The sequence below is a fragment of the Dendropsophus ebraccatus genome, chromosome 3, assembly GCF_027789765.1.
Source record: "Dendropsophus ebraccatus isolate aDenEbr1 chromosome 3, aDenEbr1.pat, whole genome shotgun sequence".
NCBI classification, from domain to species: Eukaryota; Metazoa; Chordata; class Amphibia; order Anura; family Hylidae; genus Dendropsophus; species Dendropsophus ebraccatus.
The window spans coordinates 63,863,452-63,890,916 of NC_091456.1; the positions used below are offsets into that span (position 1 = coordinate 63,863,452).

Genomic DNA, 27,465 nt, shown 5'->3' on the forward strand with positions numbered 1-27,465 from the left:
TCACTGGGTTTTTATTTCACAAAGTCCAAGCAGTAACAAAATAGCTTCTCTTCAGCAGGTGCAAATAACATAAGGATAGCCTTGCTTCAGGCACAAAGGGTTAAACGAAAACAGGATTTCTCACCAGAACAGTCTTTTTAGGCTACAGCAGATTCTCCAGCTTCTCTGCCTGGAACCAACACAGCAGAACCTCCAAACAAGCTCCAGCTTTGGAGTTACACACCACACACAGCTCACCTAGTCTCCTGGCTGTTATAGGCCAGGGAAAACCCGGGATGGATACGTGGGAGCAGTCATCCCACCCAACTCTGAGACTGCTCCAGTAAAAGCCGGCCCGGAACAACTGCTTGAAAGCAGGTATACTAAATTAGAAAAAACTGTCAGTAACCTATGGTTACTGACCAATTCTATCCGGCCTACTCCACCGAGGCCTTGAACCACGGTGACACGTATCTGTCATCGACCACCATACCTTGTGCCTTGTCACAATATATATATATATATATATATATATATATATGTGTGTATATATACACAATTTCTATACTTGGACCCTTCTGATTGAAAGTGTGTATATCACATCTGTCTTATCCTGAGAGACAAAAATACCTGGTCCAGGTTGACTACTGCTGTGCCTGCCCTTGCCTCCATGTTGACTACTGCTGCTCCTGCCTGGCCTCCATGTTGACTACTGCTGCTCCTGCTTGGCCTCCATGTTGGCTACTGCTGCTCCTGCCTGGCCTCCATGTTGGCTACTGCTGATCCTGCCTGCACTCCAGGTTGACTACTGTTGCTCCTGCTTGGCCTCCATGTTGGCTACTGCTGCTCCTGCCTGGCCTCCATGTTGGCTACTGCTGATCCTTCCTGCACTCCAGGTTGACTACTGTTGCTCCTGCCTGACCTCCATGTTGGCTACTGCTGCTCCTACCTGGCCTTCATGTTGGCTACTGCTGATCCTGCCTGCCCTCCATGTTGACTACTGTTGCTCCTGCCTGGCCTCCATGTTGGCTACTGCTGATCCTCCCTGGCCTCCATGTTGGCTACTGCTGATCCTGCCTGCCCTCCATGTTAACTACTGTCGCTTCTGCCTGGCCTCAATGTTGGCTACTGCTGCTCCTGCCTGGCCTCCATGTTGGCTGCTGTTGCTCCTGCCTGTCCTCCATGTTGGCTACTGCTGCTCCTGCCTGGCCTCCATGTTGACTACTGCTGCTCTTGTACTGGCCTCAAATGACTATTGCTGGACCTCCACTGGCCTCCAATGACTACTGCTGCTCCTTCACTGCATTTGTGACCTTTTTCCTGCATAGACCCAGTAATGGTGAATTTCCTGCATAGACCCTGTAATGGTGAGTTTCCTGCATAGACCCTGTAATGGTGAATTTCCTGCATAGACCCAGTAATGGTGAATATTGAAGTCTAAAAAAAAAATGACTTTGAGATATCGAAAAGATAACAATGTTACTGACATGTAGAGCCCTAAATTCAACCAAATACACTACCCCCGTATCATATAGATGCTTTAAGCTATGAAATCCGAAGAAATCCGAAATTCGGTCGAACCGAACTTTCCAAAAAAAATCCGAAAGTCCGGTAGGACCGAACTTTTGAAAAGTTCGCTCGTCTCTAGTACCAATATCTTGTCAGAATCATGAAAAGTGTTTGAATAACCGTGACACTGTAACAAAGCAGTAGTGCCGCTGTGTTATTACAGTACTGCGAATATTCAAACACTTTCCCTGCACCCGGCATGATAATGATCCAATGCAGAGCTTTACCATTGATGTTTTCCAGGTTTCATGGAACATGGGAATAAGCCCTTGCTGCCTGCAATTATTGGTGAATAGGAGGGACTAGAGGACGCAGCCAGTACTTGTGTTTCACTGATAATTGTAGGCTGAATTTGGTTTTGGCAATGTTTAAAGCAGGGTCTGCACGATCATATCGTCTCAACCATTCAGTGGCCAAGGTGGGACCCTGCTATGGCCGCTGAATGGCTGCCACGGCTGCGGCGGCGTCCCGTGCTCCGGGCCGCCGCGACCTCTCTCTGCCCCATGCAGCCGCCGGGGTCCATGTGCGCTGCTACCTGATCGGCCCCGGGAGGCACCTTACCTCGCCCTGCTCCCGTCTCTCTGGCGGCCAGCGCGCGTCCCCGCTTCCTAGCGCGCGCGCGCCGGCTGTCTCAGATTTAAAGGGCCAGTCCGCCCCTAATTGGAAGTTGCATGTACATGCCACTGATCATCTTATCAAACCTTTGCTTTCCAGGTGTATGGGATTTCTGGTCTACTTCCCGATCATACTCAGTTTCAATCTCTTTTAACCCGCCATCATCACCAAGTCCTCCCCATTCCACATTAACACACATTTTCCCTTCATCTTCTTCGACAGCTTCCACATTGCCCGCATCCTCCACCACTTGTGGGGGGTTAGCTCCGTCACAGCTATCACAGACACAGCAGAGTTAAAATCACTGGGTTTTTATTTCACAAAGTCCAAGCAGTAACAAAATAGCTTCTCTTCAGCAGGTGCAAATAACATAAGGATAGCCTTGCTTCAGGCACAAAGGGTTAAACGAAAACAGGATTTCTCACCAGAACAGTCTTTTTAGGCTACAGCAGATTCTCCAGCTTCTCTGCCTGGAACCAACACAGCAGAACCTCCAAACAAGCTCCAGCTTTGGAGTTACACACCACACACAGCTCACCTAGTCTCCTGGCTGTTATAGGCCAGGGAAAACCCGGGATGGATACGTGGGAGCAGTCATCCCACCCAACTCTGAGACTGCTCCAGTAAAAGCCGGCCCGGAACAACTGCTTGAAAGCAGGTATACTAAATTAGAAAAAACTGTCAGTAACCTATGGTTACTGACCAATTCTATCCGGCCTACTCCACCGAGGCCTTGAACCACGGTGACACGTATCTGTCATCGACCACCATACCTTGTGCCTTGTCACAATATATATATATATATATATATATATATATATATATGTGTGTATATATACACAATTTCTATACTTGGACCCTTCTGATTGAAAGTGTGTATATCACATCTGTCTTATCCTGAGAGACAAAAATACCTGGTCCAGGTTGACTACTGCTGTGCCTGCCCTTGCCTCCATGTTGACTACTGCTGCTCCTGCCTGGCCTCCATGTTGACTACTGCTGCTCCTGCTTGGCCTCCATGTTGGCTACTGCTGCTCCTGCCTGGCCTCCATGTTGGCTACTGCTGATCCTGCCTGCACTCCAGGTTGACTACTGTTGCTCCTGCTTGGCCTCCATGTTGGCTACTGCTGCTCCTGCCTGGCCTCCATGTTGGCTACTGCTGATCCTTCCTGCACTCCAGGTTGACTACTGTTGCTCCTGCCTGACCTCCATGTTGGCTACTGCTGCTCCTACCTGGCCTTCATGTTGGCTACTGCTGATCCTGCCTGCCCTCCATGTTGACTACTGTTGCTCCTGCCTGGCCTCCATGTTGGCTACTGCTGATCCTCCCTGGCCTCCATGTTGGCTACTGCTGATCCTGCCTGCCCTCCATGTTAACTACTGTCGCTTCTGCCTGGCCTCAATGTTGGCTACTGCTGCTCCTGCCTGGCCTCCATGTTGGCTGCTGTTGCTCCTGCCTGTCCTCCATGTTGGCTACTGCTGCTCCTGCCTGGCCTCCATGTTGACTACTGCTGCTCTTGTACTGGCCTCAAATGACTATTGCTGGACCTCCACTGGCCTCCAATGACTACTGCTGCTCCTTCACTGCATTTGTGACCTTTTTCCTGCATAGACCCAGTAATGGTGAATTTCCTGCATAGACCCTGTAATGGTGAGTTTCCTGCATAGACCCTGTAATGGTGAATTTCCTGCATAGACCCAGTAATGGTGAATATTGAAGTCTAAAAAAAAAATGACTTTGAGATATCGAAAAGATAACAATGTTACTGACATGTAGAGCCCTAAATTCAACCAAATACACTACCCCCGTATCATATAGATGCTTTAAGCTATGAAATCCGAAGAAATCCGAAATTCGGTCGAACCGAACTTTCCAAAAAAAATCCGAAAGTCCGGTAGGACCGAACTTTTGAAAAGTTCGCTCGTCTCTAGTACCAATATCTTGTCAGAATCATGAAAAGTGTTTGAATAACCGTGACACTGTAACAAAGCAGTAGTGCCGCTGTGTTATTACAGTACTGCGAATATTCAAACACTTTCCCTGCACCCGGCATGATAATGATCCAATGCAGAGCTTTACCATTGATGTTTTCCAGGTTTCATGGAACATGGGAATAAGCCCTTGCTGCCTGCAATTATTGGTGAATAGGAGGGACTAGAGGACGCAGCCAGTACTTGTGTTTCACTGATAATTGTAGGCTGAATTTGGTTTTGGCAATGTTTAAAGCAGGGTCTGCACGATCATATCGTCTCAACCATTCAGTGGCCAAGGTGGGACCCTGCTATGGCCGCTGAATGGCTGCCACGGCTGCGGCGGCGTCCCGTGCTCCGGGCCGCCGCCGCGACCTCTCTCTGCCCCATGCAGCCGCCGGGGTCCATGTGCGCTGCTACCTGATCGGCCCCGGGAGGCACCTTACCTCGCCCTGCTCCCGTCTCTCTGGCGGCCAGCGCGCGTCCCCGCTTCCTAGCGCGCGCGCGCCGGCTGTCTCAGATTTAAAGGGCCAGTCCGCCCCTAATTGGAAGTTGCACTAATCACTCCCTATAAATCCCAGCATACCCTGTCCCTTGTGTTGGAGCCTCTACATGCTTCCCATAGCGTTTGGCCCAGCTCCCTGTTATTCCTGACCTCAGTCCTTGTTCCTAGTTCCTGTCCGCTGTCCCGGTCCCTAGCTCCTGTCCGCTGCTTTACCCGTTGTTTCCTGAGTACCGTCTGCCACCTGCGATTACGCCTACAAACCTCTGCCTGCACTATCTCCTGCCTACTGTTCCTGCCACGCCTCGCCTGAAGTCACTAGCAACCAAGCCAGGGGTAGCGACCTGGGGGTCGCCTGCCGCAGCAAGTCCATCCCGCCTTGCGGCGGGCTCTGGTGAAAACCCACAGCCCCTTAGACTCCGCTCCCTGGTGAGGTTAGTGCCATCGCTAGTAGTGGTTCAGTGGATCCACGGCTCAAGGCGTTACAATGGCTAAGTGGGGGTGCCGTCACAACCCAGGTTCCTGCTCCAGGGGCAGATTAACTTTACCATAGGCCCCGGGCTGTTCACTAAGTCTGGGCCCCCTCACCCCACTGTAACTATGGCAGCACTAGCATGGCGTGTGTTACACTAGCATGTTCATAGTATAGGATATGTAATGTCATAATGACCTCATTTGTGCAAAATTGTGGTAAAAAGCAGCAATTATTTGCAAATCACGGCAGAACTGTAGCCAGGAGACAATATACCGCCCGAAAAGGACCTATTATGATCCACTCCTGTCCTGCTCAGACCAGGAAGTGGCTGGTGGACTGAGAACCAGAGCAGAGGACATCAGATTTCAGTGCTGGAGCTGGGGAGGTAGGTGCATGTTATATTCAGCACAGGCAGCACATCCAACAGGGGGAAAAGATGTAAGGGAGGAGCAACCCACCCAGGACATCAGCCCATTTAGCATTTGCCAGAATTGTCAGATGGGTAGTCAAACCCTGATCTGATTATTAACATAAAAGATTGTAAAACATGCATCATTAAATGTGTTATCTACCAAACCATCTCTAAATAATGATGGTCTCTAAAGAAAAAAACACGTACAAAATGATTCAGAGAAGTAGCCAAGTAACAAAGGCGTCAAACCTCTGGGACCTTCTCAGGAAAATGGCAATTTTGTGCCCACTGGATTTCTGCATGTGCCCACAAGCCATAGGAATCTATAGGGGGGTGACCTTCAAGGGAGATATCGACAATAATTTCCTCTCACTTAAGCCTGGCTTCAGCATGGTCTCCTGGTTCCAATGGGGGCCTAAGTGGACAAACTCTCAGTCAGATAATTGATATATCCTGGATAGATATTCCATAAATATGTTATTAATTGGCCAAAACTGCCAATGTACTGTATATCAAATATTTCTCTTTCTCAGTTTCTTAAGTTGTCATATATCTTTAAGGGAATGCCTTCTGATCATCTAATAGGATTGTTCTCTCGTGCAATCATGCATAATAAAACTCAGCTTTTTTTCGAATGACATTTTGACTTAAGTATGTTTGCAATATGTGCTATAGCAAAAATGTACTAAATTTACAGCTGAGCTGAGTTAAGCAGCATGTTCCCTGCAGAGACTAATGTCTACTCACTGACTAAGGACCCTGGAGATTTATCAATGTAAACCCTTTGTGACAGGAAGAACTACTGTAAACATTTTATTTACAAATATCTTTGTAATTTTGCCTTTTTAGATTTGTTTTTAGGTTTTATGCACAGTATTTTGTGAAAAATGCCTTGCACCAATTTATCATGCCATTTTGTGTTGCAGTTGTTTTTTTTTGCAGCCAGGCAGAAGTTTATATTGAAACAGAACATTATGTATAGAAATACAAGGTCCTGTTCTGAGCCTCTGTTGCAGACCCTTTTATGTGACACAGAACGAATGGTCCATTCAATGATGGGCGCCAACAGATGCTGACAGATCCTGAGAGATTGTATTGACCTTAAGACTATGATCACACAAAGTAAATTTTCTATTAATGACTTTCGCTGTTGCCGATTTGCAACAACGGCCATGATTAATAGAAAATTGATGTTGCACTGCAGTCAATGGAATACCGACCGCAGTGTATACACATAGTATACACCCCAGCCGGGACTCCTAGCGGCCGCATGAAAAACGAACATGCCACACAATTAAATAGTGGCCGCACAACACTGACAGCTCACACAATCGAATGTGCGGATCTTCATTGTGTGCTATGGAGAGTTGGGATGCGGACACACGGATGCGCCCGCATCCCAATTCAGCACAAATGAAATTCATCTGGCTGGTACTGCAGCACACGGCCTGGTCACAGAAAGACCGGTGTTTTACAGTGTGTGAACCCAGCATAAAGAGGTTTTGTGACAATGCCCAGGGAGAGAGTGAGTAAAAAAAAAAATCATACATTTTTCTACCTGGCTTCTACACCGCTGCCCATACTCTGCTGCTGAAAGTCAAGCTTTGCCTATGCCTTATGTATGCCTGTATGACGACATTGCTAACAACAGACCATGCAAAATGTTCTGCATCTCAGCTGGTCAAGTCAGACCAGTTCTTCATTTTTTTAGTTCGAAACTATTTTGTTCATTGACCCTTTAAACAAAAATCACATAAATTAAGATTTTCCTATGTCGTAATAACTGTAAAATGTATATCCCTCCCATTTGATGCCTAATTGATGAAAAGCTTTTACCACTCGTAAACTGTTATTACCAGTTTGTTCATTGCTAACTTGCTCCGTTGCTCGCTTATATGACTTTTAAAGCATGTATGAATTCCAGATCACTCACAAGCACAGATTTTCTTCTGTTGGGTGATTTATAGTTTTCCTGCAGGGTAAAATTTCTTAATAAATGGAACCTTTGTCCAGGTTTGTGTCTCTGATTACAAAACAAATATGCAGCACATGGCCCCTGCTGAATGTAAACTGTCCGCAGAAAATGACTGCCCAGAAGCAGCAGAAGAGACTTCTGCTTCTCTGGACTAAATGTGGCCCCCATCCTTACTCTTCATCTACTTCATCCAATCTTTAAACACATGGTTGCAATTGTTAAAAAAAAGCTATTTTTTTTTTTCTAAACAAAGGCTGTCAAACGTTGGTTTCCCAACATAAAACTGAGAACTAGCATTTTTTATTTACAAATAATATTCTTATCACCCAACCTATGTAGCATACACATTATTAAGTTTGTTTGACATATATTTATAAGCTTGTAATAATGTATACTAAAGAAACAGTTTTGGACGTCTGATTCATAGATTGATCAAACAGCTTCTAATTGCCGTGTTTTAAAAAAAGCTTTGATTTTCAAACTGACATTTGGCTTCTTTGTATTACATGCATACTGTATTTGAGCACCGGTTTCTGTCATTATTTGTTCTTTAAAAATTTAAGTGCCCAACTCCAACAAAATCAATTTGGAGAATATAATTTTAAAAAATGAAGAAAAAAACTGTCACAGGTTAAGGGATTTGTTAATTTTGGTAGAATCCCACGCTGATGATAACACGATGACATGGAGTCCCACCAGCAATCAGCTGTAATCTGTGGAAGAATCAGGCAGCAAGTATTGAATTTCCCTGCAGTGCCGCTACAGGGAAAATGAAGAATTACACAGTTCACATTCAGATCAATGAGCTGCTTGTGATATGCATGGACACAATGGGGGAAAGTTATCAAGCAAAACAAAAAGTTATATTTGTTGGCATAAAACAGCCAGATGCGACTTAATTTATACGCAAATGGCTCTGAGCTGGCGTAGGTTTAAAAATTTTCGCATGGAGAGACTCTGTAAAATCGGGATTTATGTAGAGGCAATGCGCCTCTACATAAATCCCCTGAGCCCTGGAGCTACGGGGACATTTTTACGCCCAGCGTAAAAAATGCCAGACTTAATAAATGTCCCCCAATGAGTTAGAGAAATATGCCTACATTTATAAAGATAGGCATTTTATAAATAAAAAGGTATATTAATACCTATAAGCCCCTTTAAAGTATTTCCTACATCAATCATCAAACCAAACAACAAAGAGACGTAAAGTATAGGAAAAATGGAACATTTTTAAATACCGTTAAGCTAAAAAAAAATCATAAAAGATGACAGCCTGTGACAACAGAACAAATAAAGGTTGGAGTTCCTTTGCTTGGATGACTCAAATGATATTGACAAATGACAAAGATATTGTACAAAATAAAGAATAGTGCGTAAGTGCAGCAATAGTAGGACCAAAGTATTAGGCAAATGGGTAAAAAAACCTTCTCCTTCCTGCTTGGACCACAGGAGACCTAACCAGCACTAAAGGCTTATAAATACATAATGCACAATGTATTGTATCCTTGCTGTGATAATATACCTACAGTATATACTTTTATGCATAATAATAAAATATATATTTCTGTAGCTCTTTCCTGCACCCTTATTGTGCCTTTTTGTGCCTGGTTGTCGATTTTATTGTATTCTGAAAAACTTTAATAAAACTTTTGAATTTGAAAAATATATATTTCTGCACTTTAACCTCCAGCTAATTTGAGGTTAACATGACACCTGTGTTTTTTTGTGAATAGCTAAATTCTCATAGGTGGTTGTATATATAAAAAGCAACATAAGTATAACCCTGGAAGAAGCCATCATGTGCAAAATCAGGTATGGTTGAAGTTCCTCTTGGTCTTGTGTAATTTATTTGCTGAACACATCTAGGTTTCTTTGTGTGTTCTGTAGACAGTTTTTTTTTTTTTTTTACATATGCTACCCACTTGCTATCTATTGCTTTTCCATCCCAATATGGAGTAGTTTATTCTTTCTTCTTGGTCACATGGTCATAACCTATAAGCTCTATCATTGCGCATTATGTGAGGAGGTTTTCTTATCCAATACTTTCGTCCTACTATTACAACAATAATAAATGGCCCCTATCCTATCCCATGGGCCTATGCAAATGACCGTGGTTTACATGCTCCATGCATCTGGTCAGAGCCCAGTCCACAAAAAAAAGTCATGTTTTAGTCCAGATTTGTGGTCCGGGCTTCCATACTTTTACTGCTTCCACAGTCTGTGACTGGGGGTGACATACGGATGACATGGTTAGCAAAACCCCTATGGCCATGTGCAGGAGGTCTTATTGGTTGGATCAGCATGATCTATTTATATGTAGCTTACTATTTTACTATGTTTTGCTAAGAGTCTAACAAAAAGTGACAAGCAATATAGCTGCATTTTGCAACTTTGCTAAGAGGATATTTCTGAGGTGTCTCCTGACAATGCTGGCCTAAGCACATACCTTATTTGCTTTATTCCTTACTCTGAAAATATTTGCGTCTAATATCTTCTGTTGACTAAATGTTGTCACGTGCAACTGTAATTCTTCTTAACGTCAGTAATGAGCAAAATATGACAGGATACGTGTATATAGCTGTGCAGGCATTTACTTTACTTGTAAAACTGGTATTGCAAGAGTAATGAAAGATAAATTCTAACACGTAGCTACCTAGTTTAGTGAAGAACAAGTCTCACATACAGTATGGGATAAATCTGGCCTCCATACCCTGAAACAAAAATGTTCTGATGTAGAAGATTAAGGCTATATATGTACACACAGCAAACATGGGCCATTTTCAGGCTCAAAAACAGGTGACATTTTCAGCAGTTATTTTAGCCTTTCTTTCCTTTTGGGCCTTTTTTGTCCCTTTATTCAGCAGATTATGTGGCCATTTTTCAGCTGTATTTCTAGCCAGTTTTTGGACTAGGACAAAACATATAGCACAAAAAACTGCTCAAAATACAGCCCAGAATATGAAGGACAACCAGCTGTTTTTAGGCCGTAGAGGGCCCCCCCAAAAAAGTTGCACTTAATTTTAAAAAAAAAAACTACAGCTTTAAAATTGACACGTGAGAACAAAGGGTCGGGTACTATTGCTTTGATTAGAACTTCATAGTAAAACTAATTTTGTTTCTTTGGACTGCTTTTTAAACTGTAAAATGACCATTTTACAGTTAAACATTTTATAAGACTTTAGGCAGGGCTAAGGCAAAGGCTTGTGTGAATACATCATATTCATGTGTTTCTGTTGCCTATTCAGTGCTGAAATAATCCACACTGCTGTACAGGGATTGTCGCCTTTTACATCTGCCCCTGTCCCTATTGCGGCTGTATACCTACTGTATGTTCTGGAAGTTTAGGAGAAACTGAAGGAAACCCATGCTGATAGAGAGGAATATTCATATGCAGAGGAATATATCTCTATGCAGATGCTTGGTCAGATACGAACTCAGGACCTCAGTGCTGCAAGGCAACAGTGCAACGGTGCAAGCAATGACCTCAGAAGTCAGTCTACATATATCAGCTAACTATATTAAGATGATTGTTATCTGATACCTGGAAATACATCATGCACAGGACCAGGAGACCTTCCTAATGTATTTTCTGCAGGATCCTGTGGTGACGTTGCTGGCTGAAGAGGCTGAATAGTGAGACAATCACTGAGGATTTCTTGGTCAAGCTCCGTCCTTTGTCGTAACTATAGGAAAAGGAAAGAATAGATATCACCTGCTTGTTTGGTTACATTGCAACAATACCTTGGGAAATCCAATGAAGTGACATCAGTGTGTTAAAGCTGGGGACCTGGCTGTCAGGAAAGGCTAGCATGAGTCTTGGTAATTAGCAATAATTTATTTTTCATGGTAAAGATGTTTCTAAGTAGTTCTATGAAATCCATATGTTTTCCTTTTCCACAGCTAAAGATGCCTGCTTCCGATTACCTACTAAGCCTTACGTTTTACTGCTATCAGCTGTAATGGGTATTCATCATGAAATCAGTTGCACGTGTACTCCAGGAACTAAACATGTTGTGAAAGATTTGCATACTTTTTAAAGTAGTCCTGTAGCTCAAGCATTGCCAGGCTCATCATATTTGGCCTCAGTTCAAAATACAGAGGTGGACTTGTTTTATTGATCAGTGGCTACATGGTAAACTGTATGTAAACATACACATACCTACGAAAGGCATTCAACTGTTATGAGAGTAGCAAAATCATATTAGGAGGAGGACTAAAACAATATTATTTGGTGCTGTATTTGCATGTGACAGAGCAATAAGATGAAATGTACATATTAAGTATTGAGCAGGGCTGAGTTATTGATCTGTCTTTTGGGCACCATTATACCTTGCTAAGCTAAGTCCCTGTATTAGATTTAGGTCTCTAGCAGATAAATAATGTAGGGAATTTATCAACCTCCTACATCTTTAGTTTAGTGTAGAAAAGTAACTTTTTGCCGGTTTATGCTAGTCCCGTGAAGTTGTAAAGTTGTACACACATCTAAATGAATCAGGTGAACACTAAGGCAATAGGATTTAGTGGGATTTATTAAATTCTTCCCAATGTTTTATTAAAATTTGTGTGTATGTATATATATATATATATATATATATATATATATATATTAAACTTCCCACACTTTCTTTCTGTATTATTTGTACAGAAGTGCATCAAGATGTGTGAGCTTTTTGACTGCAATAAATGGAAGCCAAAGAGATATTGCCATCTGGGTCATTTATGGCATATCCAAAGGATGTCATGCCATAAATAATAGAAGTGAGTCTATTTTTGGGACACGCACGTCTTACTATAAAGGGCCCATGACCCTCGACTATGCTTGCTGCTGTCAGAGGGGCTAGGGAAGTCAGAAACAGCCAAACTGGCTGTTTAACACATCTTGCATATTCTGGTTGGTTATCCAAGCTTAACAAAACATGGCAGCAAGACTCTTGTCTCCAGTTTGGGTGGGGTTTTGCAACTCAGTTCCATTTAAGTGAATTAAGTTTAATGGCAAATCACATCTGAACTAAAGACAAGTGTGATGCTGTTTCTGGAAGGGGACATGTTTTTCTAAGCCTGGATAACCCTTTTAAGGGTGCCCTCACGCATTCTTTTTGTTTGGCTTAAAATAAAGTCACAAAAAAATGCCAATGCGGCACATTTTTTTGGAATTAAACTTTTTGTCTTTGGCCGTTTTTCAGGTCGGTATTTTTAGCTGAACATGGAATTCACTGCTAAAGTCCGTGTTCGGGTTAAAATGCTGTAGGGTTTAAATGGCCCTTCCTTGCTGGAGTTTTCTGTGTGCCAGGTTGCTGAAGGGGTGCAGAGGTGGATAAATGTACCCCCTGTTGCCCAGACTGTCCTCTGTTGGGGAAGAGGGGGATGGTTAACTTACCCCCAGTATTCTCTGCATCTTCTTCAATCAGCTGCTGAGCCGGGGACCTTGTTGCAGCCGCTCATTGGCTGAGATGACCCTTGTGCATCATCATCTCAGCCAATCAGCGGAGCAAGCAATGTCTCAGCTACAGCCGCTGATTCACTGTTGTGATATTTGAAGGACCAGAGCCTGGCACAATTCTAGCTCAGTGTTCCGGGCTCTGGTAAAGACTGAAGAAGTCTGTGGTGAGTATAAACAGGAAACCCCTTCTCTCCCCAGCACTGCACCTATCCAAGCAAGGAAGGGGGGTACTTAACACCAGGGCCTTTGTTTGTCAGCGAGGCGAGACAGTCCAAGGGGTGGAGGTGCTCAATAATAGTGCCACCTCCCTTGAGGCAAGTTGGGGTACCTGGTTATTAACAGAGAATAATGTATAAGGTAGAAAGTTGTATCGCAATTGCAAGCCTCCCATAGAGGAAGAATCGAGAAAATTTGACTTCCTTATGGTTGTGTGGTATGTGGTTTTTTGGGGGTTGATCTTTATTCTCCCGTTGTGCCCCGGCATCCTTTCTTCCTCCCGCCTGTCCCATTGCTATGATGGTTAGCTCCCTTGTCTGCTTGGAGTTATTGAGTAAAGTAGAATTTGTGGGTCATGTTTGTAAAGAAGGTAAAGAAAGTTTAGAAGAGGTTTGTAAAGGATGTAGAGGTTAATGGTTTAGTGCTGGAGTTAGGGATGTCACTATGTGGGAGTGCTTTTTTAACCTTACAAAGCATTGCAAGTTTTTTTTTAAACTTTTAAGACAACAGGTAGATTTAAAACGTGGTGTGAAAGTTATGTTATTTTTCTACGTATTATTAATTCCAGGCTGCTTATCTTCACAGGTAACACCATGCAGGATATCTACTATGTGGGGAGAAATATTTCCCTCTATAATCACATTAAAGCTAAAGTATAAATTCAGTTATAAGCCCATAATAGCATAACATAGCAAAATATATGCATAGTCACAGCTGTAAATGTAAGTGAATAGACACGATTTTTATTTTTCAATTGATCTCACAGTTTTAACGAAAAGCCCTAAAGATAGGACTACCAACAACTATGCTGGAAAAGTAAGTAGTTTTTTTTTTTTTTTGCTGCTTTTGTTTGAGTCTTTGCAACAGACTGAACTCATTGAATGGAGCTTATTGCAGCCACAGATCCAATTAAACAGATTAAATTGATATGATCTTCACTCAAGCATAGTACAACTGCTTCAGACAAGGGATTCAACCAATTTCCTGCAGCACTTACAGGATATTTATATTGTTACAGCATATTCTTCAATGAGGTATAAAAAAGCATGCATTTACAATGCCAAGTGACAGCGCAATGTACAAGCTATGAAATATATTATGAATTAGTCAGTATGGAATTTATTATTTAGTTTGTGGCAGGTACATAGTCTGCTTCTATAGCAAGTGGTGTACAGAACTGCTGTAAGCCATAGACTGCATTGTAAGTGTAACTAATGCAGTCTTCTCCGGCACTTCCTTACACCACTTGCTTTAGAAGTGGACTGCACACCTGTCAGGGACCTGAGCTGGGATCTGGCCACATGAACGGAATGATAGGCACCTTTTAATCTTAGTATAACCTCTTTAAAGGGGTGCTCCAAGACTTTTCAATAAACTTGTGTCATGTTCAGTGGACGTGAGCCCACTATGTGACATGCCCAACAATCCCTAAGTGCGTTATCCTCCATTCTTCAAGATACTCTGGATGGTGGAGATAGACTTCTCTGGAGGATACGCCAGGTTGCTACCTCTTCAAACAAACAGGACACAAGACAGATGATCCAGACACACCAGAGCTAGAGATGAGCTGACTTTTCGGATTTCTGGTTCGTGAGAACCAGAACGATCAGCATTTGATTCCCGTTGTCTGCTCGCTCCGTGCAGTGGGTGGATACCTCCTAAGGAACGCCTGGAAAACTGGGATACAGCCAATGCCAATGGCTGTATCCCAGTTTTCCAGGCGTTCATTAGGAGGTATCCACCCTCTGCACGGAGCGAGCAGACAGCGGGAATCCGACGCCGATCGTTCTGGTTCTCACGAACTAGAAATCCGAAAAGTCCGCTCATCTCTAAGCAGAGCCCGCGGTGACCGCAGCAGTGGAGGAAAGGATGGCTGCAGCTGGTGAGTAAAGGGACAAGGGACCAAGGAGAGAACGCCCAGCCACCGTTACACATTGCATTGACTTCTGTGGGTTTTGTATGTTTAATGTACACTTTTATTATTTATTTCTATCTCCTCTTGTGTTCTCAGGCTCAGTTACATGACCACTGTGCTTGTGATTTCTTTACTTCCTGTGATGTCACATTCAATATGTTTCCTGTTCCTTCCACTGAATCATGAGTCATCAGGTGGGTGGGGTAGGTGTCCCTCCCCTGGGCCGGCTGGAATTGCACACTGATTTTAGCCCTGACCCCTGACTCAGTAGAAGCTGTAGCAGAAAAGGCAGTGTGAAATGGAGGAGAGCAGGGCTGATAGCTACAGGTGGAACTGTGGTTAGGCTTGTTGTCTAGAAGTGTTGGACTCCAAGAAGGTGGCTATCAGCCCTTCACTCCTCCATGTCATGCTTCCCTTTCTGCTACATCTTCTACTGAGCAGACTGGTCATGTGAGTGAGGAAAACACAAGAGGAGCTACAAATAAGTAATAAAAATAAGTAATTAAAGTGTATATAGAATACACAACACCAACTGAAGTCTAACAGCTAGTTTATTGAAAGTCCCAGACACTCCTTTAAATTAAAATCAGTAGTAATACAATTCCCTTTGTTAATAGGATGTGTCTCCACACAATCTGATTTTGTCAGTAATGAAAGGAGACTGTCAGTCAATGTCAAACAACTGCCTAAAGTTCAGGAGGAATAACAGAAGCATTGCACAAAGCAGAGTTATAAGAAAAGATGCTCTAGAGTTATTCAGGGGTGATATAAAGTCGGGAAGCTGTAGTCTTGCGGTAATCTGACCCCTGTATGGCCAATATATGGCTGTATTATTGGTTGTAATAATAATAATATTTATTAGTATAGCACCAACAGATTCCGCAGCATTTTTTTAAAATATATAAGTAAAGAACAGGTAATATTTATAATACATTATGCAATAAATAAGTAAAATAAAATAGAATATGATACAAACAGTTAGAGACCTGCTTATGAGAGCTTACAGAGTAGGAGGACTGGAGGTGACACAAGAGACAGTAAGTGCTTTAGTTTGCCAATGTTCAAGTCATTGTACATAGTCGCAAAGTGCCTATAGGTGATTGGGCAAGCCAGTCAAACGCCGTTGTCTTGTTTCAGGTAGAAAGTACATGGCACCAAGGAGGATATAGAGAGAATGGAGAAGGGATAGCAGAGAGGGAGAAGAGTTAAGGGAATGTTATAAGCGCACCTGAAGAAATGAGTCTTCAGTGCACGCTGGAAACTGTAATCAGTTATAATGACCATGTGATTAGGTGTTTCTGTGTTCTACTGTCCTTGTGTTGATCATGTAGTACATATTTTTTATGGAGTATTAAGGTGTGGCTTTTTCTGCTATATTGTATATGAGCTGATGAGGTTTGTTTTCCAGGCTGCTTTTTAGTTGCAGTCCGGCTCTGATCTTTACATTTTGTATGGAGTCATAAGAGAGCTTTCGTAGAGGTACATGGGTCCTCCATTCTACCATCTTTTTCCTTTTATTCCTTATGGCAACATATAAAGTTTTCTTTTGATCTTTTCTTTTCATATTCAAACTATCTGCTCATTGTTTCCCCATACCTCCAAGATATGATGTCTTAGCAGGACCTACCTGACCAGTCAATCAATGGCTGAAAAAGGATGACTTTTATTGTTTCATTTTTATACCAGCCCCAGCAACATACAAAAATATTTTGTGATATTGGGGTATCCCTTTAGGCTATGTTCACACTGCGTATATGTCCGGCCGCATATTTTCGCGGCCGGACATATACGCGGTGAACTCCGGCCGGAGATTTACGCTACTTGCGGCCGGCTACGTACGGACCGCGAACTTACGCCCGTAGTCTACTTACGCTTCCCGAGCGCCCTACATAGCGATCTGACAGCGGTCTTTTACTTGGAACGCTTCGCCTAGCCCCGGACACCCCACAGAACCTTTTGGATCGGCACAAAAAGCTGCAAAATTGAAGAAATCACCACTACGTACGGGACCGCATGTAACACTACGGGCGTAAGTTACGACATTTTTGTCCGCAAACAATGGTCTGGTTCATTTTTTACGGCGCCGCGAACGAACCTGGCGTAAATTCGTACGTAGTGTGAACTGTGTAGCCGTACAACGTATACTTTCCATTGTACGCAAACTACGTAAGTCTCTGGCCGCTTATTCACGGAACGCGCTACGGCCGGAAACTTACGTAGTGTGAACATAGCCTTAAGTTTAAAGTTTCATATTTACACTATGTTCACGGACTAAAATTATAACAAAAAATATATTCTTTTCACACATGAGGGGGAACTTATCAAGTCCAGCATACCTGTATGCCAGTCTTACATTAAGCCATTCCCCTATGCTCCATGCAGAATTTACTGAGAGGCACATGCCTGTGAGTAAATCTGGCAAATCTGAGGCTGCAGGGCAGTCGCAGAAATCTACACCAGATCTGAGGCTGGTTTAGATTTTTGCCATGATTTACGCCTGCTACCAAGCATGAATCATAATAAATCAGGTGCAGGAGGCCAAGCCTCCTCCCTGCCTTGTCAGGAGAAGGCATGGATGTTTGTGAAACCAAGTGGTCTGCATAAATCTGCCTTTCTTACGATGTACGCCAGGCACGCTTTGGATAAATTCCCCCTAGGTTTTTATTTTTGCACCCATAGGCTACGACCACGCAATTTCTTTTTTTGGACGTTTGACGGCCGTTTTTTTTTTTTTGTACAAATAACAGCTGTTGTTTTGAAATAGCAGACGTTGTCTCGAAAAAAGAATAGCTATATATATACAGTATATATATATTATTTTAAATAGTGAATTACCTCTTACAAAAGATTAATCAGTACCTGACAATGTACACATTAAAAATAAGGCAAAAATATGAACATAAGGCAAAACACGGGTAAAAAAATGTTTAAAAACTACCATTTTTTTAATATTGAAAGGATTTTTTACAGATATGTAATGCAATCAGAAAAAGTGTGTGAACACAGACTAAAACAGCAAAAGAATACTATGTTCATGGCTGAAGATGGCAATTTTCATGTAGGGAATTAATTTCTGACTTCACCTCCTAAAAGGCACTTATTTTGCTTTATGTAATAATTTAATACCAGAACTCACACAGTATCCTACTCATGCTAGGTCTATGCTGCAACCATGACGCTGTGTCCTGAATACAACAATGTCTCATAACAAATTTGTTTGCAAAGGCTTAAAAGAAGCTGAGTAATCCAATGTTTTATGTTTACTGATCAACCTTTGGGACAAGAGACAAAAGTCAGTGGAGAGGGGAGGTAGGTCACATTCCTTGTCCTCACATTTATTGGTACTATGTTTACGGTTTTCTACCTTCTTTGATTGACATATGTCACTGCTATCATATGGGTAAAGCTAGTTCTTCACATATTTACATAGTTTACAACAATGTAAAAAAAAACTTGAAATACCAAAACTCTGTAATAATGTAAAATAATAGCACATAAAGAGCTAATTAGATTTTATGAAAATTATTTAGACACTTCTCAACATTTCTTCATGTGCTAAAACATTTCTTCATGTTCAGCATTTTAATGAAACAAAATAGTTTACACTCCAAAACAAATTATTAGAAATTTCAGCTCACACTTTGCCACATACTGTACAGATTTAGCAGAGCTAAACCAGGCATGGAACAGTTTATTTTGGCCATTGTGACAACTTATTAATTAAGTATACCATTGGCCCCAGGCTGTTCACAAAACTTGCCTTCCCAATGTAACTATAGGGGCACTAAAGTGGTGTTCACTGTGCGGGATGAATAACGTTATATATAAGTAGTTTGGACATTTCTATAGGTAGCAATACCAATTGTGTTTAAATACTATTATTATTGGTAAAGTTTTTTTCCTTGAAACTTGTGAAAAAGAAGTTTTCACTTTTTTCTAATATTTGTATTTCCCCCAAGGAAGTATCTGGTTGGGACGGGGCATGTGGGACTCCATGGACCTCGACTTTTACTATTTTTCTGCTATCATTATCTGTTGATATTTGTTCATTACTCTATGATCATCTATTACTCTTTGCACTATAGGGCTTATGATCACACAATGTCATTTTGCAGCAGCTAAAAGACAGGACAGCCATGGAAAAGCCATGCAAAAAGATGGCCGCTTTGATTCTAACACTTTATTGAGAATATCAGAATATATGTTTTTATTATTTTTTATCTGGTCACTGGTGAGCTATTCCCATCATCTTTCATAAACTTTGTGAACGAGGATATATTTTACTTATATTGAAAATGTTGAAAGGTCCTGGGATTTGTTATATTATTAAGACCCCCCCTGTTAGTTATTATTTGATTTTTTTATGGGAAAGGACTTTAACCCCTTAGCGTCCCATAAAGTACCTGGTACGTCATGTGGGGGAAGGGGGAGTTCAGAGAGGGGTCCTGCCGGGACCCCGCTCTGAACGGCACAGCTCCCGGCTGCAATCTGCCTCTATTAGCTGGCGCGGGTCCCGTTGCCACGCCGGCTAATTAAGCACTTCAATGCAGCTGTCAAACCTGACAGCTGCATTGAAGTGCTTTGTACTGCACGTCCCTGGTGTCTAGTGGGTCGGATCTCCCAGGAGATCCGGTCTTCTGGCCGGGCCGGCACTCAGCGTCGCAAAGATCCCAGGTCGGCAGCAGGCCATAGCAATCTATCACCGATGTGACTGATCTTTGCTGTGTATATACACAGCATTGATCTCTATGAGAAATCATTGCGGTGTATATACAAGTCCCCCAGGGGGACTTCAAGTTACAGTAAAAATAAAAGTAAAAAAGTGTTTTTATTAATAAAAAATCCCCTCTCCAAATAAAAATCCAAATCACCCCCTTTTCCCATTTTATAAATATAAATAAATAAACAAATAAACAAACATGTTTGGTATCGCCGCGTGTATAATTGCCCGAACTATTAAACTATCACATTCCTGATCTTGCACAATAAACAGCGTAAGCGCAAAAAAAATCCATGCGCAATCAAGGTACCGATAGAAAGTAAACATCATGGCACAAAAAATGACACCTCACACAGCCTCATAGACCAAAGGATAAAAGCGTTATAAGCCTGGGAATGGAGCGATTTTAAGGAACATATATTTGTTAACAATGGTTTGAATTTTTTACAGGTCATCAGATAAAAGAAAAGTTATACATGTTATATATCGTTTTAATCGTAACGACTTGAGGAACATGCATAACATATCAGTTTTACCCCAGGGTTTTCGGCGTAGAAACAAATACCCTCCAAACAAAAGAAATGCGGTTTTGTTTTTTTTTTCAATTTCACCACACATTCAATTTTTTTGGTTTCGCAGTGTACTTTATGCAAAAATTCAGCCTGCCATTGCAAAGTACAATTAGTGGCGCAAAAAATAAGGGCTCATGTGGGTTTCTAGGTGAAAAAAAGTACTATGGCCTTTTAAACATAAAGTGGAATAAGCAAAAGCGCAAAAACGAAAATTGGCATTGACCTTAAAGGGGTTAACCCTCTAGTGAGCAAGAGAATTTTCATAATTTTTTCATAATTTTTTATGGCACCAATTTTACTTTGTAATGACACACTTATTTTTTTTCCCCATAAAATATGTAGTGAAACCAAACAAAAATTATTTACATGGGGCAATTGAATCTATACCAATCTGTACCAAACTTGCGTAAATGCAGTTATGCCGCATTTTGCGCTTATGCCGATTACTCTAGGAGATCAGGAATATGATCTTTTAGGAGTTCAGGTGATTTCAAATGCAACAATACCAAATATGTATACTTTTTTTAATTAAAAAAAATAGGAAAAGGGGGTTGGTTTAAAATTTTATTATGGGATGTTGTTTTTTTTTAATTTATACTAAAAACAAATTTAGATTTTTTTTATAGTCCCTCTAGGTGACTTCTATGAGCAATATATTGATTGCTCATAGGAATCAATGCATATTATCTTGGCACTCGGTTGTTACAGGCTGCAGATGGTTAGGCACAAAAGAGATGGATATATCGGATAAAAGACTTCTGTTAATGCTGAAGCTAGCCTCCCCATGACATCTAATAGGAATGGGAATCTTTTCTGTAATGTAATATTCCAGTGACTGTAGAACAATGTACCCATGATTGCATATTAACAGGTATAACTTGTTAAAGGGGTTGTCCATCGAAAATCTTATCAACTGGTGTCAGAAAGTTATATAGATTTGTAATTTACTTGTATTAAAAAATCTAAAGTCTTCCCATACTTATTAGCTGCTGTTTGTCCTGCAGGAAATGTTGTTTTCTTTTCAGTCTGACACAGTGCTCTCTGCTGACATCTCTGGCTGAGACAGGAACTGCCCAAAGCAGGAGAGGTTTTCTATGAGGATTCATGGAAAAACAAGACAAAAGTTCCTGTCTCAGCCAGAGATGTCAGCAGAGAGCAGTGTCAGACTGAAAATAAAACATTTCCTGCATGACATACTGCAGCTAATAAGTATGGGAAGACTTGAGATTTTTTAATAGAAGTAAATTACAAATCTATATAACTTTCAGATATCAGTTGATTTGAAAGAAAAAGGAAAATGGTCCCACTATCCCTTGTCTACAGTAGTGCTGGAACTAGAATTGAGAAGCACTGCTCTACAGTATTGAAAGTTATACAACACCAAGTACTGCCATGTGCCGAGTAGCCAAAATAACAGCAAAAATATCCATCTATATGACCACTGAACATAATAGAAAAAGCCCTTCTTCTGATTTACTAAAATATGTCAACATAGTTACATTCAGTGTCATTACGTCTATGTTTGGGATACTGATAGACGTACACAAAGGGTTAAGAGGCATCCATGTACTGTGTATAATTTCTAAGAAGTCCCTGTGGCACTGAAGGGATTAAACAGCACATCTGCTACATGGTACTCAGCATAAATCTAGGAATTCATGTTTGTAAAATAGATAATTGAGAGCATCCATAACAGTATGTTTTTGGCATGCCGGAGGATATATACAGCCTCTTTTAAATACAATGAACGCGCAGAAATACAAACATTATGCTTTGTATACATAGATGCTGTCGATACATGTGCCACATCCTATTATTCTGTAGAATACCATGGTTTAGAGGCTTCATTTATTGGAGCCACATTTCCAATTAGATTGTGTCTGTTCTGTAATAAAGGTCTTCTAGTCAACCTTGTCACATCCGATCAGAATTTAACTTAATATTTTCTATAGAACGCCTTTGTCCAACATCGACTTGGCATCCTGCTTAGGTGTTGTGATTGAGTTACCCTTTAGTTAGGCAATACTGAACCACTTCTTCACATTTGAATCCAAACTGGGTGGGAATCTTGGCATACACAGATATATTTCATCTTAAGGATCACAAAATAACATTTCTAATAATTATTCTGCAATGTTATATTTTTGCTGTATTACTTTTCCTACTATGAGATTTTATCCAGTAATCACAGTGTAATTGTGCAACATTGGATGTTAACACATTTTCCCAGTGTGTACCCGCGGAAACATTTTGGATATATGGCACCACTATGAAAAACAGCAGAAAAGTGTCCTTGGTATGACTGCAACCAGAATTTTTTCTGATTGCAAGAATATCTTTGATTGTGTAGGGGAAATACTTTGGTTAAAATATGTGTCATACAGTTTTCTGCCATAACTCTACTGAAAACTATATTTATATAGTTTTCCCAACGTTTTCTGACACCTATTATTTTTGTATATGTTTAGTAATAAATTAAAGGGAACCTGTCACTAGTTTCATGCTGCCTGAGCCATATGGAGCAGCATGGAAAATTGACAGGCTCGCTCATTACAATGATATATCATTTATTCTGAACAGCTTTGCCATTTCAAAGAAATCATAGCTGTAATTTCAACCAGGAACTTAGCTCAGAGCCATTGGGGAGGTCCTGAACTTGACTGACAGGTCTCTCCTTATTTGTGTATAAGCACACTTTATCCACTAGAAGTCAACAAAGAACGTTCCTAATGAATAAATACAAGCAATTTTACATTTATTTGTTACTTCCTACTTCTCCTTCTCTTTGGTCTTTTCTTTACTAGCTTTTGTTCCCAGGGTAGAAGCATTTCTGAAATGGCACAGTTTAAGAACAAGTGGTGTTTTGCTGTGGTTAAAGTGTATGGTGAATAGACAAATGGCGCCATTGCTAGTAAGCAATGTGATGAACATCGGCTACGAAGGTGCTCTAGAGTGCTATAGTGGAGCAGCTCACCTCCAAAATGAACCAGGGTCCTACCATCTGTGTTTATAACAGTTCAGAAAACCTTACTGCATATGCGGCTCCAAACTGAAAAGATAGTTACTGCACCTCTACAAAGTTGCAATGACAGAGATGGCGTACATTTTTTTTAAAGGCAGTATTGGAACTGGACCTCTGCTCATTTGTGAAGTGTTCCCTTTAAGATGAATCACGTGTTCTTCTGCTTTATCAAACAAATGGATGAGGGCATGTTAGGAGAGAGACATGAGAGAATGAACATTCTTCAACCATGGCTGTAAGTATACAAGTTGGCATTCGTGGCATTCTTTGGCCCCACTCGACCATGTGGAAGGTACTTTCAACTGATCTGGGCACAACCGATTTGCAGACCACGCAGAGATGCTGATTGCCTTCCCTGGGATCTTCCAGTAAGACAATGCAACATTGTCACATGGCTAGAAGTGTCCGACACTGGTTAGCCCACCAAGGCTTCCAAGTACCTCCCTGGCCCCCTAATTTCCCAGACTTCAACCTAATTGAGAATCTGTGGGATCACCTTGATTGTCACGTTTTGTTTTTTTAAGGATCCTCCCCCACACACCCTCCGGTAGCCCTGGGATGCACTGTGGTCAGCAGGGCTCCAAATACCTGTGACAACCTATCATGACCTTACAGAGTCACTCCAAGCCCATGTAGGTGCTGTGTGTGCTGCACATGATCGCTCTGGATATTAGTTGGTTGCCTAATAGTATCACTTAAGTGTGTCCAAATTATAGCATTTATTTTCTGGAATTGCAATACCATTTAAAAAAATATATCATTTTATAACAAACCTGTACAGTTATATTGGTATACTGAAGAGTTGACAAAACATATATGATTAACTAATTAAAAAACTAGGGGTGAAGATAAATTATTTTCAACTCAAGTGCTATCCAAGTTATACAGATTGGTAAATGGATTCTTTTTAAAAATCTCAAGTCTTCCAGTACTTATCAGCTGCTGTATGTCCTGAAGGAAGTGGTGTATTATATTCAGTCTGACACATTGCTCTCTGCTGCCATCCCTGTCCGTGAATCCTAATAGAAAACCCCTACTGCTTTGGACAGTTCCTGTCATGGGCAGAGGTGGCAGCAGTCTGTCAGACTGGAAAGAATATGCCACTTCCTGAAGGACATACAAGAGCTCATAAGTATTGGAAGACTTGGGATTTACAAATCTGTATAACTTTCTAAAGGACCTATTCCACGGGCTGACAGTGAGGAGCAAACTAGCGCTATCAGAGCTATTGCACACAGCTGCAGCGAGCGGGTTAGTGGAAGGGGGGCTGTGGGGAGCTGGGGGGGGGCTGTCGGGGTGATCGCTAGATCGTCTGGGCAGCCCATAGAGGATAGTGGTGGTCTGCTGCCGCCACTCCTATTCCACGGAGCGATCCTGGCCATTTGTTTTTCAACATGTTTGAAAGACAAACGAAGCAACGATCAGCCAACATGAAAGATGTCGGCTGATCATTGCCTTCTATTCCACGGGACAATTATCGTCCGTAATGGCTGATATCGGTCGAATATGGACGATAATCGTTCCGTGGAATAGGGCCTTAAGTTTTTATAAGTTGATTTGAAAACATTTTTTCCCCCGGGTTTTCCTTTAAGGCATCATCTATAAATATACGGCTACAGGAGCTAATCCCTAATATGAAGCGTTAACAGTTACAGCTAACCTGTTATTTGTAAAATGAGATACAATGTTTTTTAAGAGTTCTTGAAGGGGTTAAGATATTTCACCATGCGGACAGGGAGCATATCATTTTGCAGCTATTTATAAGACCCATAACTCACACTGTTTGTACACCAAAGATATATATTTTTTATTCTACCTACTTTCCAAGGAAGCAAAACATTATAACTAAATTTTTCCACAGCATGCCATGTTACACATACCCCTTTTCTATCTCGCGGAGACGGCTGCCTTGCAATTAATTTGCTTTACCGTTCTCCCAATTTGTAAGTAGCTTACACGGGATGTTTGTGTTTTCCCTACAGCAACCAGACAAAAAGAAAACAGGCCTCAGCAAAGCTCCGCTCAGCCTCGGAGCCATTGAATAGCTGTCTTATGTGGCAGATCATTCTTTCATCCTTCTAGCATACCCTCAGAATATGGTAATGGCTGAGTAATGCTACGGCAATTTGGTAGAGGACCAAATGTGAGGCAATTATTCCTGTGTTAATGAAATATATTCCTAGGCACTGGTTGTTTGGTAACAGGAGGTTTGCTTTCCATAAGTGAAATTTTACTGCAGGTAAGCCTGAAATGGATGATTGACGTGCTTACAGCATAGGACTTATCCCCAGGCTTTCATAAATCCCCAGACCACTGAATCATTAATAGGTAAATAACTCATTCATTGACTAATACTGAGATACAAGGCTACACGCGATTAGCAGTATTTTCCCTGATCACATTAGCCACGGGTCACTGCTAAAAAAGCCTTTTTACGTTTGTCCCACAAGCAGCTTATGTTTTATTTTCTGCAGCTTTGCTGCTCCCAAGTGAAATGAAAGTATCCTTGATTTTTTCTTTTAAAAATGGTTGATTTGAGGAAAGAGATCAGAATAGATGCCTTAAATACAACACGGGCAATAGGGATGTGTCATGTAATTGGACTACCAAAAACACAGCTATCTTATGTCTGTAAGTGAATCTCAAGCTGTGGAACTGTAAAAGAACCATTGTGAACCGGGAATGGATCAGCCGTTAATATTAGTGTCAATCATAGGTAAGTAGCACGTTCAGCTTTACTGGCAGACACAATGCAAATAAATATGACTATGCGTACAAGTTGACATAATATTTGCAGCTCAGCTGGCTTGCACTATCCAAGGTAACAATATTCATGAACCAGCTGGTGAAGTAATATTATTTTTAGAGTAGCATATAGAATATCAATAAACAAATTCAATGAATATGTTTTGTAAGTCACTGTATACTGGAATACTGGAAGAGGAATATAAATTACAAGTGTTCACACTTATATATATATATATATATATATATATATATATATATACATCTATGACATTGCCTATAGATTTACCATATTCACTAATAAATCATATCTAAAATCTGCTGACTATATGACATGTATGGTGGCCTCCAGACAACACTTTAAATTAGTCAGGTGGATTTGTTCCTGATTTATTGGCTAGTTGGTAAGTTGAGGGCATGTTAACACAAAGGGTTTTTTTTAGATGAAAATACAGCTGTATTGTGATAATTATGGCTGTAAATAATGATCATGCTCTTTATGAACGTAATAATCAAAATACACTCATATTTTCGTCTCAAAAACATTGTGTTAATATATCCTGGGGTATTATAGCTTGCACACCAGTGTTCTGGCACAAAAAAGCTACAAACTTTTTCACAAAACTTAGCCCTTTTTAGCTAGATTACAACATGCATTTTTTAAAAGTAGGTGGCTCTCCCGCAGCACTCTTAAGATGGAACTTTTCTTAAAGGACTTTTTTTCAAAACAGCCTCAGAGGAGGTGTCTGAACATAACAACATGCCCTTACCCCCCTTGTTCCAGTGCTATGGTCCGCTGTCCTTCACTCCAGTTCCTAGTCCCTGTTACTTCTAAGTCTGGTGATCTGGGATGTCATCTGTCAGGCCCGCTCAGCCAGTCAGCGCTGTAGGCGGGTCCCCACTCAGACTTATTCTACCGGACGATTATCGTTCGAATAATTGTTAACGATAAACGATCCAAACGACCGCTATTACGAAAGACCTGAAATTTTTCGCCTATTTACATGGAAAGATAATCGTTACTTATGATCGTTCTTGCGATCTCTTGTTGTCGCTATTGCGTTCGTCACTACTGCGAACGACCGAACGACTTTTTATTCAATGTGAACGATTTGCCAACGAGCAACAATAAAAATAGGTCCAGGTCTTACTAAACGATCAACAATTTCTCTTCGGTCGTTAGTCGTTAACTGCTATCCAAACAAATAATTATCATTTAGATTCAAAACGATTTAACGATAATCTGATCGTCCGGTGGAATAGGGCCCTTAGAAGTGGCTGGGAACAGGAGCAGAGGACAGCAGACCACATATTTAAAATTTGCAGCTGTGGACTGT

General features: G+C 41.3%; 1 protein-coding gene across 1 annotated transcript in view; it reads right to left on the reverse strand.

Annotated features, from left to right (window-relative positions):
* GLIS3 (GLIS family zinc finger 3) overlaps positions 1-27,465 on the reverse strand; it is a 347,865-nt gene that overhangs the window by 84,585 nt on the left and 235,815 nt on the right. The window contains exon 7 of the mRNA XM_069964277.1: positions 11,040-11,181. Coding sequence (XP_069820378.1) covers positions 11,040-11,181 — 142 coding nt within the window. The remainder of the gene's footprint in view (positions 1-11,039; positions 11,182-27,465) is intronic.